The sequence below is a fragment of the Schistocerca cancellata genome, chromosome 9 (assembly GCF_023864275.1).
Source record: "Schistocerca cancellata isolate TAMUIC-IGC-003103 chromosome 9, iqSchCanc2.1, whole genome shotgun sequence".
Taxonomy (NCBI): domain Eukaryota; kingdom Metazoa; phylum Arthropoda; class Insecta; order Orthoptera; family Acrididae; genus Schistocerca; species Schistocerca cancellata.
Window position 1 is genome coordinate 15,355,854 of NC_064634.1, and position 12,401 is coordinate 15,368,254.

General features: G+C 47.5%; 1 protein-coding gene across 1 annotated transcript in view; it reads right to left on the bottom strand.

Moving 5' to 3' along the window:
• The window catches only part of LOC126100964 (glucose dehydrogenase [FAD, quinone]-like), a 176,447-nt gene that overhangs the window by 42,249 nt on the left and 121,797 nt on the right, over positions 1-12,401 (bottom strand). The window contains exons 4-5 of the mRNA XM_049911626.1: positions 9,286-9,489; positions 6,319-6,603 (exon numbers count right to left, since the gene is read on the bottom strand). Coding sequence (XP_049767583.1) covers positions 6,319-6,603; positions 9,286-9,489 — 489 coding nt within the window. The remainder of the gene's footprint in view (positions 1-6,318; positions 6,604-9,285; positions 9,490-12,401) is intronic.

Sequence of the window (12,401 nt, forward strand, 5' to 3'; positions counted from 1 at the left end):
ATAGATACGAGTCGAAATCAGTGCGTCTGAAGGTTTGAACAAATTTCCACATTAACACGGACAATGATAAGAAACCAAACGGCATAGCATATGACATAATTCGCTTCTCTAGATAACCATAAAGCAAAGAAGGGAAAGGAGAAAGGTGGAAGAAGCACACTCCTGGAAATGGAAAAAAGAACACATTGACACCGGTGTGTCAGACCCACCATACTTGCTCCGGACACTGCGAGAGGGCTGTACAAGCAATGATCACACGCATGGCACAGCGGACACACCAGGAACCGCGGTGTTGGCCGTCGAATGGCGCTAGCTGCGCAGCATTTGTGCACCGCCGCCGTCAGTGTCAGCCAGTTTGCCGTGGCATACGGAGCTCCATCGCAGTCTTTAACACTGGTAGCATGCCGCGACAGCGTGGACGTGAACCGTATGTGCAGTTGACGGACTTTGAGCGAGGGGGTATAGTGGGCATGCGGGAGGCCGGGTGGACGTACCGCCGAATTGCTCAACACGTGGGGCGTGAGGTCTCCACAGTACATCGATGTTGTCGCCAGTGGTCGGAGGAAGGTGCACGTGCCCGTCGACTTGGGACCGAACCGCAGCGACGCACGGATGCACGCCAAGACCGTAGGATCCTACGCAGTGCCGTAGGGGACCGCACCGCCACTTCCCAGCAAATTAGGGACACTGTTGCTCCTGGGGTATCGGCGAGGACCATTCGCAACCGTCTCCATGAAGCTGGGCTACGGTCCCGCACACCGTTAGGCCGTCTTCCGCTCACGCCCCAACATCGTGCAGCCCGCCTCCAGTGGTGTCGCGACAGGCGTGAATGGAGGGACGAATGGAGACGTGTCGTCTTCAGCGATGAGAGTCGCTTCTGCCTTGGTGCCAATGATGGTCGTATGCGTGTTTGGCGCCGTGCAGGTGAGCGCCACAATCAGGACTGCATACGACCGAGGCACACAGGGCCAACACCCGGCATCATGGTGTGGGGAGCGATCTCCTACACTGGCCGTACACCACTGGTGATCGTCGAGGGGACACTGAATAGTGCACGGTACATCCAAACCGTCATCGAACCCATCGTTCTACCATTCCTAGACCGGCAAGGGAACTTGCTGTTCCAACAGGACAATGCACGTACGCATGTATCCCGTGCCACCCAACGTGCTCTAGAAGGTGTAAGTCAACTACCCTGGCCAGCAGGATCTCCGGATCTGTCCCCCATTGAGCATGTTTGGGACTGGATGAAGCGTCGTCTCACGCGGTCTGCACGTCCAGCACGAACGCTGGTCCAACTGAGGCACCAGGTGGAAATGGCATGGCAAGCCGTTCCACAGGACTACATCCAGCATCTCTACGATCGTCTCCATGGGAGAATAACAGCCTGCATTGCTGCGAAAGGTGGATATACACTGTACTAGTGCCGACATTGTGCAGGCTCTGTTGCCTGTGTCTATGTGCCTGTGGTTCTGTCAGTGTGATCATGTGATGTATCTGACCCCAGGAATGTGTCAATAAAGTTTCCCCTTCCTGGGACAATGAATTCACGGTGTTCTTATTTCAATTTCCAGGAGTGTATATAAAGGGTCTATACAAGGGCGATGTACTTGAGGACAATATTATGGAAATGGAAGAGGATGTAGATGAAGATGAAATGGGAGATACGATACTGCGTGAAGAGTTTGACAGAGCACTGAAAGACCTGAGTCGAAACAAGGCCCCCGGAGTAGACAACATTCCAGTAGAACTACTGACGGCCTTGGGAGAGCCAGTCCTGACAAAACTCTACCATCTGGTGAGCAAGATGTATGAAACAGGCGAAATACCCTCAGACTTCAAGAAGAATGTAATAATTCCAATCACAAAGAAAGCAGGTGTTGACAGATGTGAAAATTACCGAACTATCAGTTTAATAAGCCACAGCTACAAAATACTAACACGAATTCTTTACAGACGAATGGAAAAACTGGTAGAAGCCGATCTCGGGGAAGATCAGTTTGGATTCCGTAGAAATACTGGAACACGTGAGACAATTCTGACCTTACGACTTATCTTAGAAGAAAGATTAAGGAAAGGCAAACCTACGTTTCTAGCATTTGTAGACTTAGAGAAAGCTTTTGACAATGTTGACTGGAATACTCTCTTTCAAATTCTAAAGGTGGCAGGGGTAAAATACAGGGAGCGAAAGGCTATGTACAATTTGTACAGAAACCAGATGGCAGTTATAAGAGTCGAGGGGCATGAAAGGGAAGCAGCGGTTGGGAAGGGAGTGAGACAGGGTTGTAGCCTCTCCCCAATGTTATTCAATCTGTATATTGAGCAAGCAGTAAAGGAAACAAAAGAAAAATTCGGAGTGGGTATTAAAATCCATGGAGAAGAAATAAAAACTTTGAGGTTCGCCGATGACATTGTAATTCTGTCAGAGACAACAAAGGACTTGGAAGAGCAGTTGAACGGAATGGACGGTGTCTTGAAGGGAGGATATAAGATGAACATCAACAAAAGCAAAACGAGGATAATGGAATGTAGTCGAATTAAGTCGGGTGATGCTGAGGGTATTAGATTAGGAAATGAGACACTGAAAGTAGTAAAGGAGTTTTGCTATTTGGGGAGCAAAATAACTGATGATGGTCGAAGTAGAGAGGATATAAAATGTAGACTGGCAATGGCAAGGAAAGCGTTTCTGAAGAAGAGAAATTTGTTAACATCGAGTATAGATTTAAGTGTCAGGAAGTCATTTCTGAAAGTATTTGTATGGAGTGTAGCCTTGTATGGAAGTGAAACATGGACGGTAAATAGTTTGTACAAGAAGGGAATAGAAGCTTTCGAAATGTGGTGCTACAGAAGAATGCTGAAGATTAGATGGGTAGATCACATAACTAATGAGGAAGTATTGAATAGGATTGGGGAGAAGAGAAGTTTGTGGCACAACTTGACCAGAAGAAGGGATCGGTTGGTAGGACATGTTCTGAGGCATCAAGGGATCACCAACTTAGTATTGGAAGGCAGCGTGGAGGGTAAAAATCGTAGGGGGAGACCAAGAGATGAATACACAGATTCAGAAGGATGTAGGTTGCAGTAGGTACTGGGAGATGAAGAAGCTTGCACAGGATAGAGTAGCTTGGAGAGCTGCATCAAACCAGTCTCAGGACTGAAGACAACAACAACAACAGATAACCATACTAACTGCAACCAGTCGGATACTACATCTGTAGTCCGCAGCTCGTGGTCGTGCGTTAGCGTTCTCGCTTCCCGCGCCCGGGTTCCAGGGCTCGATTCCCGGCGGGGTCAGGGATTTTCTCTGCCTCGTGATGACTGGGTGTTGTGTGATGTCCTTAGGTTTGAGTAGTTCTAAGTTCTATGGGACTGATGACCACAGATGTTAAGTCCCATAGTGGTCAGAGCCATACTACCTCTGTTCATCTGTTAGTAGCAGCGGGTCAAATCTTAGGAAAGCGCTGATGGAACAGAAGACATGTCTGAAATGGAATCAGAGATACTACCGATAGACCTGTTCGTAAGGATCAGAGATAAAATACGGCCCAGCATGTATGGTTTGGGTTTTACATGATTTCCTTCAATAAACTGGGGCTAAAGTCATAATGGCTTAGCGAATTTTGTTGGTCACAAACTCAGGCTTTTTGCTGATCATGCAGTTATTTACGAGGAGATTTTCCTTGGAAAGATTGCGGTAATGTACATATAGGCCCCGATGAAATATGAACGAGTCTTAATGTTGAGAAATGGCAGTTTATAGTCTTCGCGAAACAGATCCAAGCTGAAGGCAGCTCATACGTGCGAACCGACGCAGAGCGTTGCAGAGACTTAATTAAGTTTTTAACCACACCAGCGTCCGGCAGCTCTCGGTAGTGAGCACTATGTGCGTCGCTTCTATCCAGCTGCGATCACCTTTCCTTGCACGCGCAATTTCTGCTGCTGACCTCGTAAATTTCGACGCCCCCACTCTATTACCATCAGTCCTGTCTTTCAGGAGTGACTACAACTACCGGCAGCAGATGGTGTCGAACAGTTGTTTCGAAAAAGTATTGTGTCACTTCCACAATGTTATCTGGCGACAAGGGCATTTAGAACAGGTTGGGTGGTTGGTTGGTTTGGGGAAGGAGACCAGACAGCGTGGTCATCGGTCTCATCGGATTACGGAAGGATGGGGAAGGAAGTCGGCCGTGCCCTTTGAAAGGAACCATCCCGGCATTCGCCTGGAGTGATTTAGGGAAATCACGGAAAACCTAAATCGAGATGGCCGGACGCGGGATTGAACCGTCGTCCTCCCGAATGCGAGTCCAGTGTCTAACCACTGCGCCACCTCGCTCGGTTTTAGAACAAGTCCTACGGGAAATACTGAAAAGTCATTTGCGATACTGTTAGACAACACTATTAGTGTGTCTCAACTTGAGTCGGAGACAGAATAAAAATGTTTTGGAATAACAATTTGTAGAGATATTGAGCGGAGCGACCATATCGAGTCAGTTATAGGTAACGAAAATGTGTTGAATATTACAGAGGAGAGAGTTGGAGATGACGGAGTTGAGTATGGAGAGGCGAGAGTTGGAGATGACGGAGTTGAATGTGGCAGAGAAAAGAGTGACGATAAAGTTGGATATGACAGAGTTAGAGACAACAGAGTTGGATATGACAGAGGAGAGAGAGACTACACTCCTGGAAATGGAAAAAAGAACACATTGACACCGGTGTGTCAGACCCACCATACTTGCTCCGGACACTGCGAGAGGGCTGTACAAGCAATGATCACACGCACGGCACAGCGGACACACCAGGAACCGCGGTGTTGGCCGTCGAATGGCGCTAGCTGCGCAGCATTCGTGCACCGCCGCCGTCAGTGTCAGCCAGTTTGCCGTGGCATACGGAGCTCCATCGCAGTCTTTAACACTGGTAGCATGCCGCGACAGCGTGGACGTGAACCGTATGTGCAGTTGACGGACTTTGAGCGAGGGCATATAGTGGGCATGCGGGAGGCCGGGTGGACGTACCGCCGAATTGCTCAACACGTGGGGCGTGAGGTCTCCACAGTACATCGATGTTGTCGCCAGTGGTCGGCGGAAGGTGCACGTGCCCGTCGACCTGGGACCGGACCGCAGCGACGCACGGATGCACGCCAAGACCGTAGGATCCTACGCAGTGCCGTAGGGGACCGCACCGCCACTTCCCAGCAAATTAGGGACACTGTTGCTCCTGGGGTATCGGCGAGGACCATTCGCAACCATCTCCATGAAGCTGGGCTACGGTCCCGCACACCGTTAGGCCGTCTTCCGCTCACGCCCCAACATCGTGCAGCCCGCCTCCAGTGGTGTCGCGACAGGCGTGAATGGAGGGACGAATGGAGACGTGTCGTCTTCAGCGATGAGAGTCGCTTCTGCCTCGGTGCCAATGATGGTCGTATGCGTGTTTGGCGCCGTGCAGGTGAGCGCCACAATCAGGACTGCATACGACCGAGGCACACAGGGCCAACACCCGGCATCATGGTGTGGGGAGCGATCTCCTACACTGGCCGTACACCACTGGTGATCGTCGAGGGGACACTGAATAGTGCACGGTACATCCAAACCGTCATCGAACCCATCGTTCTACCATTCCTAGACCGGCAAGGGAACTTGCTGTTCCAACAGGACAATGCACGTCCGCATGTATCCCGTGCCACCCAACGTGCTCTAGAAGGTGTAAGTCAACTACCCTGGCCAGCAAGATCTCCGGATCTGTCCCCCATTGAGCATGTTTGGGACTGGATGAAGCGTCGTCTCACGCGGTCTGCACGTCCAGCACGAACGCTGGTCCAACTGAGGCGCCAGGTGGAAATGGCATGGCAAGCCGTTCCACAGGACTACATCCAGCATCTCTACGATCGTCTCCATGGAGGAATAGCAGGCTGCATTGCTGCGAAAGGTGGATATACACTGTACTAGTGCCGACATTGTGCAGGCTCTGTTGCCTGTGTCTATGTGCCTGTGGTTCTGTCAGTGTGATCATGTGATGTATCTGACCCCAGGAATGTGTCAATAAAGTTTCCCCTTCTTGGGACAATGAATTCACGGTGTTCTTATTTCAATTTCCAGGAGTGTAGAAAGTTGGATGTGGCAGAGGAGAGCGTTGAAGATGATAAAATTGGATATGAAAGAAGAGAGGCTCGGAGATGACGAAGTTGGTCATAATAAAGGAGAGAGTTGGAATGACGAAGTCGGATATGACAGTAATGACTAGGTAGCTGTCGATAAGATTGATTCGTGAGAGTTGTGTGACGTCACAGCCCTTAAAAGTGTAAAGCCCGTGTGGCGCGCTCACCTGCCGCACGCCGTCTCGGACGAACTCGACGCCGTAGGCGGTGGCGGTGTCGGGGTGGACGAGCAGCCGCGTGGCGTGCGCGCGCAGGGCCACGTGCAGGTTGTGGCGCAGCCGCACGGGCCGCAGGAAGGCCTTGGCCGTGGAGCAGCGGGAGCCTCGCCGGATGGTGCCCTGCGCGATCATGAAGCCGGTCTGGCGCTCGCCGTTGCAGTCGCGGTGCTCGTAGCCCAGCTGCTGCCCCGCCTGCACGAACGCCAGCGCCAGCGGCGTGTGCCACGGCGACTCCTGCGAGTACGACGCGTCTGCCTCAAGACCCATTCCGTCGCCGAAGCACCGTCCCTCGCAAGGGCGCCTGCTGCTCACGACTTCGGGCTCAGGTTCTCGAGAAAAACCGGGACTTACGTTTGTAACACTAAATATCACGTTGTTTTGTTTTCTTGTACAAGAACAGTGTACAATTCTGGAATTCGCCTGAAGATGATGAGTAGGAAACTGAGCCGATAAACCTAGATTATTTACCAATGAAATTCGCCGAGAAAGCTTGCATTCCCGTACAAATATAAGCTGTTTAACAACTGCTTGTTTCTGAGCTATTTGAGGTAATGTGGAGGTTTAATTGAGACAGAATATACTAAAATAAGTAAAATATGGAGTTTCAGTCTTCGATCGCTATTCTTTATTTTCAATTACCGGTTTCGGGCTAGCTGCCCATCTTCAGATCATATGTTGTAGTTACAGAGTAACTTGTCCGTACAGAACACACTGTTCACTGTCATAAGTGACTTATGACAGTGAACAGTGTGTTCTGTACGGACAAGTTACTCTGTAACTACAACATATGATCTGAAGATGGGCAGCTAGCCCGAAACCGGTAATTGAAAATAAAGAATAGCGATCGAAGACTGAAACTCCATATTTTACTTGTTGAACGATCGCGGAATTCCCAGTGAGACAACTATGTCTAGTTTTGATAGAATATACTGAATTTGATATCATTTTATTCTCAAGCGTGTGTCAATTGCCTGAAGAAATGAAACTGAACAGAAAGGCGTGATCGGGTAGACCGGGGGAGGGGGGAGGGGGGGGGGAGGGGAGAATATTTATGCCATAGAGTTAACAACGAAAGATTCATTCGAGATGATATTTGTAAAACGTATGAGTAGTCATTTCTGAAAGTATTTGTATGGAGTGTAGCCATGTATGGAAGTGAAACATGGGCGATAAATAGTTTGGACAAGAAGGGAATAGAAGCTTTTGAAATGTGGTGCTACAGAAGAATGCTGAAGATTAGATGGGTAGATCATACAACTAATGAGGAGATATTGAATAGGATTGGGGAGAAATTTGTGGCACAACTTGACTAGAAGAAGGGATCGGCTGCTAGGGCAAATTCAGAGGCATCAAGGAATCACCAATTTAGTATCGGAGGGCAGCGTGGAGGGTAAAAATCGTAGAGGGAGACCAAGAGATGAATACACAGATTCAGAATGATGTAGGTTGCAGTAGGTACTGGGAGATGAAGAGGCATGCACAGGATAGAGTAGCATGGAGAGCTGCATGAAACCAGTCTCTAGACTGAAGACGACAACAACAACAACGTGAGTAGTTCTGCGTAGCCAGGCTTTCAGTTTAAGATAAGAGTGATCTTTGTGGCCGAAAACGCTTTCAGAGGCTTAAAAGCGTCGTAGCTGCGCCATCCGAAGCTAACAGTCGCTTGGGAACGTTTAGTGCCTTTGCAGTACCGTTCTGAATGGGAACACCTGTACTGACTATGGAGAGTTGAGGGGATAAAAAAGCAGTTATTTGTAAATACGTCCAGGGTTTCAGAGGACAGCTGACTGTAAACTAAAAGTCATACACAAAGTACTCTTACACCTGTGGACAGAGCATCTTTCAGAGTTTTTTGGCTCACATTACAGGTGCTCTCTGTGGGCACCGTTTGAAACGGGACAAACGTCGGTACGTGCGTGCAGTGCATTGAAGCCGCAGACACGAACTAACCGGAAGAGCCATCTTTGGAAATCTCTTTATTGGGTTACGTATTTGCAGGCGCAAACTAATATTTGCAGGCGCAAACTAATTCGATGCCACAATACGAAGTTAGAACAGGTGGACGGTTTCAAGTACTTAGGATGCATATTCTCACAGGATGGCAACATAGTGAAAGAACTGGAAGCGAGGTGTAGCAAAGCTAATGCAGTGAGCGCTCAGCTACGATCTACTCTCTTCTGCAAGAAGGAAGTCAGTACCAAGACTAAGTTATCTGTGCACCGTTCAATCTTTCGACCAACTTTGTTGTATGGGAGCGAAAGCTGGGTGCATTCAGGCTACCTTATCAACAAGGTTGAGGTTACGGATATGAAAGTAGCTAGGATGATTGCAGGTACTAGTAGATGGGAACAATGGCAGGAGGGTGTCCACAATGAGGAAATCAAAGAAAAACTGGGAATGAACTCTATAGATGTAGCAGTCAGGGCGAACAGGCTTAGATGGTGGGGTCATGTTACACGCATGGGAGAAGCAAGGTTACCCAAGAGACTCATGGATTCAGCAGTAGAGGGTAGGAGGAGTCGGGGCAGACCGAGGAGAAGGTACCTGGATTCGGTTAAGAATGATTTTGAGGTAATAGGTTTAACATCAGATGAGGCACCAATGTTAGCACTGAATAGGGGATCATGGAGGAACTGTATAAGGGGGGCTATGCTCCAGACTGAACGCTGAAAGGCATAATCAGTCTTAAATGATGATGATGATGATGATGATGATGAATACGAAGTCGATGGATTGTTTACTTGCTCTGACATGCCTGCCCGCTAGTGCTGCTACGCGATGGTGCGTACTACGAATCTAAATATGGAGGGACGATCTGTCCAAAATGTGAGTGGTTTCAGTACGTCGTGCAGTTTTCTCCTGCTAACGGTAGCGCCTGCCACAGTCGGGCAGTGGCGGGCCCCACACTTGCCTTACCTGCACGGTGAGCAGGCCGCCCGTGGCGTGGTAGCGCGAGTTGCGCGCCAGGTAGGGGTTGCGCTGGTCCTCCGACTTCCGGAAGTAGGGCAGCACGTGGCGGTAGCCCCAGCCCGGGTTGCCCAGCGCCTCCCACGTGTCGTAGTCGAGCCGGTTGCCGCGCGCGTAGATCATGTAGTTGAGCACGCTGGAGCCGCCCAGCACCTGCGGCGGGACAGAGCGCGGGGCGTCGCGTTAGCGCAGTGTGGCGGCGGCGCGTCCTGTCGCGCGACACACGCACGCCTCAGGGCGGTGTCTAGGGGCGCACGCGGAGGGCCGTTCTGCTGGGACGGGGGACAAACTTGTTCACGAGCAGGTGGGCATGCTGGGTAATTAAATGTTTAAGTTGGACAAGCGTCAGGAATGGACAACTGCATCGAACCAACCTAAGACCGAAGAATTAGTTACTTGTTCCGTAGATCATTTGAACTAAGCTTTCGTCTAAAATGTGTGGAAAGAGTCAGTTTATTTAGGATATGTTTACTGATATGTTTAACATTAATGAACACACTTTTTTAACTCCTACTCATGCAACTACACTTAAAAACAAGTTTTCTTACATGCTGCCCGTTTTTGAATACAAATTCTTCCATGTAGTAGAAAGAGTTGTCCAGGAGAAGTGACTTTAGGTTGGATTTTAAATTTGCTTTGCCACCTACCAGGTTACTGGACAAATTATCAAAGATTTTTGTTGCTGCATTTTCAACTCTTTTCTGAGCTCCTGGCAGCTTTGATAATGCTTAATAAAGGTAATTTTCTGTGGAATTTTGTAGTTATGGAGCTCACTGTTCTTCTCAAATTGTGATGGATTACCTATGTGGATTTTAAAAGGCTAATATATGTATTATGGCGGAGGAGTTAAATAGCCTCGCTCCTTGAAGACTTACCTACATAACGACCGTGGATCAACATTACAAATTATTCTTACTGCTCGCTTTTGTACACTCAATATTTCTTTCCAAGATTAGCAATTTTACGAAGAGTAAAGTAGCAGAACGTAATTGCTTTAAAAGCCCAGTAATAGAGTTCCTCCAGTTCAAGTTTTCATCAGTATGTACATGAGAAATTTGGATCATTCTGCGCTGTTCGCTGACTCTTGCTCAAGTGCTACATCAGTTGTTGGTATGAGTCAGTTTGTTGTATGCAAACAAATATAATGTGTTTTCCAAAATTTAGGCAATTTATTTTCAGAGAATCTGTTTATAATTCTTTGTAAAACATCATTCGCAATCTCTTCTGTTGCTTTCTTTCTAATCGGATTTGTTATGATACTTGTATCGTCTGCAGAAAGTAACAATTCTGCTTGTTGAATGTTAAATGGAAGGTCATTCACATATATAAGCAATAGGAATGAACCCAAAATAGAACCCTTTGGGGCACCGTTTGTGGTTCCTCCCCAGTCGCTAAAATTTTCTGCACTCCAACATTGTTTGAATTATTCAGCACAACTTTCTGCATAGTGTTTGTTAAGTATTGTTAAAACCACCTATGTGTAAAGCCATGAATTCCATAAAACTCGAGTTCTTGTTGTAGGGTAACACGTTCAATACAGTCAAACGCGTTGGAATGATCACAAAAAATACTACCTGGCGATATTTTGTTATTTAGGATTTATTATATTTGATGAGTGAACGTATAAAGCACTCTCAGTCGACCAAACCTTTCAGAATGCAGTCTGTGATATGCTAAGTAAACTGTTTTACTTAAATGGTGAGTACATTGCTTTTTCGAATATTTTGGATAAAGATGTCAGTACGGACATTTTTGTGAAGAGAAAAGAACGGAGAAGATCGATTTAATCTGTGAGGTACCATCAAGGCGGGATTATATCTGCCTTTCATCACAACTTCTGTGGAGAGGTTAATTTTAAAGAACATTGCAGTGTTTTCGTACACTGTGCGGTGGTATGAGGCGTCAGCACTAGGGGCATAAAATTGTGTTTTTGTATTGTTCTCGCGTGTGCATATTCCGTAACCTGCAGATACCAGTGGACTCAGATCTGCTTTGTACTGCTCAAACACCATTGGTCCCCACCTATACATTCACCTCCGCGCCCTGTCGTACAACAGATGCATCCAGCAGTCTGCATGCAGGCTGCGCAACATTGTCAGCAAGAACTAATACATTGTCATTCATTGGCTTAGTTCTTACAGAAATCACGAATTTGTTAGGCGCGCTAGTCCGCCCGGATCATTTGGGTTCCAGGCCGTGCCGTCACCGGCTGGTCTTGAAATCCCAATTCAGCACGCTTGACCGACATCCGCCTATTTCGCGTTTTCTTTGTGCATAAACACAGAACTGATATTAAACTTGTTATTAAGCGTGTTTTCCTTTCCGTTGCAATGGCTGTACAATTCTTCGGTGTAAGCCTTTAGTGAGACTGCTGAGCTAGTAGGTATATGGAGGGGCGGTATCGGTGGAAGGAAGGGACTTGGTAAATGAAAATCTATTAAACTTTTTCGGTTCTCATCAAGGTGTTTGATTTCTATGATTTTTTCATGTGCTATGAAACTGTTATCCCAAAACTTATTTTTTCTTTACTCTGTTCTCGGTATTTAACTGGAGACGATTGGCGATGTATAAAATCCCCGTCCAGTGGTAGAATAGGGAGACAATTTGGCAATAGCAGACTAAAGTCAGTGGAGGACTAGGGAATAATAATCCTTGCCAGAGGTCAAAACTACAGTGGCGCTCTTTATTAAGACATTAACTTCTTGTAATATGGGTCCAGAGCCTGTATGAAATGAGTAAAGAAATAAATTCTTCGCTTATGGGTGTAGAAATTTTTGTTCCGAGTTACACTACTGTCATGCATCTACAAACATACATTAATAGTGTCAGAAACATACAGCGTTGAGATGACAGTAGAGTGAACAGAAAACTTGGGAAGCCTTAACATTCACATACGATCACTCGACGCCGTGTCACGACACAGATACAAGCTGTAAGTAACGGTGCTCTTGACGGCTGTGTCCAGCTTTGTAGACTCTTAACAAATCGTACGTACATGAATTATCTGCAATGCCAAGGATTCAAAGGGCGTGTCAGTACGAAGGTTGTCTTCGCAGGAAGAATAA